The 3,399-nt window shown below is 34.0% G+C and overlaps 1 protein-coding gene across 1 annotated transcript; it reads left to right on the plus strand.

Annotated features, from left to right (window-relative positions):
* Positions 1-331: 331 nt before the first annotated feature.
* On the plus strand, positions 332-1,539 carry LOC145106706 (uncharacterized). The gene is made up of 2 exons (XM_079043644.1): positions 332-485; positions 572-1,539. Exons 1-2 carry the CDS (start codon positions 332-334, stop codon positions 1,537-1,539), a joined length of 1,122 nt encoding a protein of 373 aa, XP_078899770.1.
* Positions 1,540-3,399: the final 1,860 nt, after the last annotated feature.

Raw genomic sequence — 3,399 nt, forward strand, 5'->3', positions numbered from 1 at the left:
TATGACATTTAATCTACTGACAATGACAAATATCAACAAATACAAATAATATACAAATTATAAAATACATCCTTCCACAATCAAAGGACACGTGTCTTCAATAATGTCTTCAATAATCATTCATATTGACATGGAAGCAATCAGGAAGCAAATACAACACCCGCTCAAATAGAAGCAGGAGCAAAAAACATCATTAATTAGACAACTTGAAGCAGTCAATCGTGAAGAGGCAGCTAGCAACTCAACAACAAAGCAACCAAAAGAAGACATTCAAGAAATATCATCCGATGATAGTCAGTCACAAACAATACATAAAACAGAAAAACAACCTATGACACCAAACCAAGAAGAATATCCACCACTTCAAGCCGATCATAAAAACATAAAGAAATGGTATGTGATTTTCAATGGAGAAAACAAAGGAATATATGATGATTGGGGAATTGCCAACTCATATATTCTTGGAAAAAATGTCATTCACAAAAGTTACAAAACAAAAATGAAGCAGAAGCCGCATACAACGAAGCATACAAAGCAGTCATAAAAGATAATGTCGAATGTTCAAAAACAGTTCTCCTTACACCACAAAAACCCATATCCAGCTTTACCCCACAAAAACCTGTATCCATCCCAAAGTCTCTTAACCAATTAAACGCAAAAATTGCCCTTGAAGCCATTCCATCAACCAAAGAAAAAGAAGCCATGAAAAAACCAACTACTCAAAAATTTGCTAAACAATGGGATAGTCTCATTCAATACACCGAAGTCCATTCTCCGATGGGCTTTTATCCAGTAGCCAGGCGTCCAGGCCCCAAAGCAGTTTTTCTAGCTGATTTATCAGATCCTATGACTTTATGGGATTATTTAATCCATGGATTTATCGACACCATTTATTTAGAAGGCACCAATCTCCACTGCATCAGTGAATTTCCATCCGCTGTACAAACCATAATCAGAAACTATAAAACACGATTTGCGAAACAAGAACGAGGATTATTTATCAAGATGCACTCAAGCCATCCAATTTTTGATGAAGATTCTCAATTACTTATTCCAAGCATCACTTTTGCAAATATGGGAATAAGCAACGGTTCGAAACCAACAAAAGATGATCTACCTCATGAAACACCAACACAAGATCATCTAATTTTTGCACTAGTCGGTGTCTATCTAGCATCATCTCGCATAGGCAATGGAAAAGATCAAAAATCAAGAGTCAGAGTGAATTATGCCAGTAAAACATTCGTTATCTATTCTCTAACAGACAGTGAAATAACTCCAGAAGCATTAAAAGCAATTGAAACTTTCGAACAACCGTTCGAAAAACTTTCTCATCATCTAGCTGAATTACCCGCTGATCTCAAGAAACAACTTTGTAAACACATCAAGCATGCACCACGACATAATTGTAGTCACTGTAAGAAAATATCGAAGAAACACCTTTCATGGAAGACTAACGTCAGCCATGACCAAAGCACACATCATTCAGAAATATTTGTCCTTTCGGTGGCGGGAGGAATGACGAAAGCAATGACGTAAAAAGCCATTATTATTGAAGACACGCGTCCTTTCAAGGTGGAAGGAATTATATTAATATTAATGTAATTGTTTAAAAGTGTCGGTAGGATAATTATTAAGTGTCGGTTGTATTATTTGTGATGTAACATAAAGTGTATAACCCTCAATAGTCTAGGGGGCTATATTGTAAATATGTATGTCGTATTGCAATCAAACGATTGCAACTCAATTATGTAACCGGCTCTCTTAAGCCTATAAATAGGGCCTTTGCCCATATGAAATAAACAAGTTAAGTTTGAGTGTTTAAGACTTGAGTTGAATCTCAAAGTTCTTCCTCTGTTGAAATAGTTGTTCTATTTCTGAATAGCAGAGCCCTATCCAAACATATTCATATAATCATTCATACAATCCATCATCAATCCATCCCGACGCATCATTCAGGTATAATCCTATCCTAATCTTTTTATTAATTCTGTCATGTCGTTAAAATTGGTATCAGAGCTAAGTATCGTTCTTATTATTATTCTGAATATTCAATCTTTCGTTCATAAGAATATATGCATAAGAAGCTTCATAAACATGATAATGAATATTCATCATTTTACATATCTGTTCATAAATACTCATATTCAAAAGTCATCGTTATTAAAAATCAATTCACCAACAATTGAAACGATTGTCGTAAGAAGGTTTTAATATCATTAAAAATATGTCTCAAGAAACAGAAAATTCACCAATCATTATTAATAACGAAGAAAATGAATCAACTCAAGTCTTAAACACTCAAACTTAACTTATTTATTCCATATGAGCAAATGCCCTATTTATAGGCTCAAAGGAGCCGGTTACATAATTGAATTGCAATCGTATGATTGCAATACGACAAACATATTTACATATAGCCCCCTAGACTATTGAGGGTTACACACTTTATATCATATCCTACAAACTAGACATCATATTCGATAGTGACATATAACCTATCGACATATCACATTTAATCTACTGACAATGACAAATACCAACAAATACAAATAATATACAAATTATAAAATACATCCTTCCACAATGAAAGGACACGTGTCTTCAATAATGTCTTCAATAATAATGGTTTTATACGTCATTGCTTACGTCATTCCTCCCGCCTTCGAAAGGACATATATTTTTGAAAATGTTTGCTTATGTCATGTCTGATGTTAATCCTCCATGAATGGTACTTCATGATGGCTTCCATTCTCTCGTCAATGTATCTGCTATATGATTGTTTGCACTTTTGATGTATCTGAGATAAGGATGAAATTGATGTAATTGTAATTGCCAACGAATCAATCGTCCACGACAATAATCTTCTTGTAATTTATAGCGCCAAAATCCAAGTAGATACTTGGAATCTGTTCGTAAGTCGAATCTTGTTTGTAGAAGCTCGACCTTCCATTTCTTCAATGTACGTAGACAAGCTAGTGTTTCTCGTTCATGTGTGCTATAATTTTGCTCCGTTTGGGAAAATGTTCCCGATGTATACTTGCATAATTTTTGCTCATATTTATCTGTTTTTAATACTTCAGATGATACATTTGTATCAATGTATGCTTTTGGTGATATTTTCATATCACTGTATACTTTATCATTGTTTACTTCAGATAGTATTTTCATACCAATGTATGCTTTTGGTGATATTTTCATATCACTGTATACTTTATCATTGTTTACTTCAGATGGGTCAGATATGGGGTTTCCCTCATTATCTAGTCCCAATAATACTTTTCCATGTATAATTGCTTTTAGGCATCCTACCCAAGTGTCTTGTGATGCATCTGTCTCCACAATTAGAAAATCGTCGATTTTTGCATTATATAAAGTAGGGAGAACTTGAATTTTTTG

This window comes from Lactuca virosa, chromosome 4, assembly GCF_052849685.1.
Source record: "Lactuca virosa cultivar CGN04683 chromosome 4, Lactuca_virosa_CGN04683_v6, whole genome shotgun sequence".
Lineage (NCBI taxonomy): Eukaryota > Viridiplantae > Streptophyta > Magnoliopsida > Asterales > Asteraceae > Lactuca > Lactuca virosa.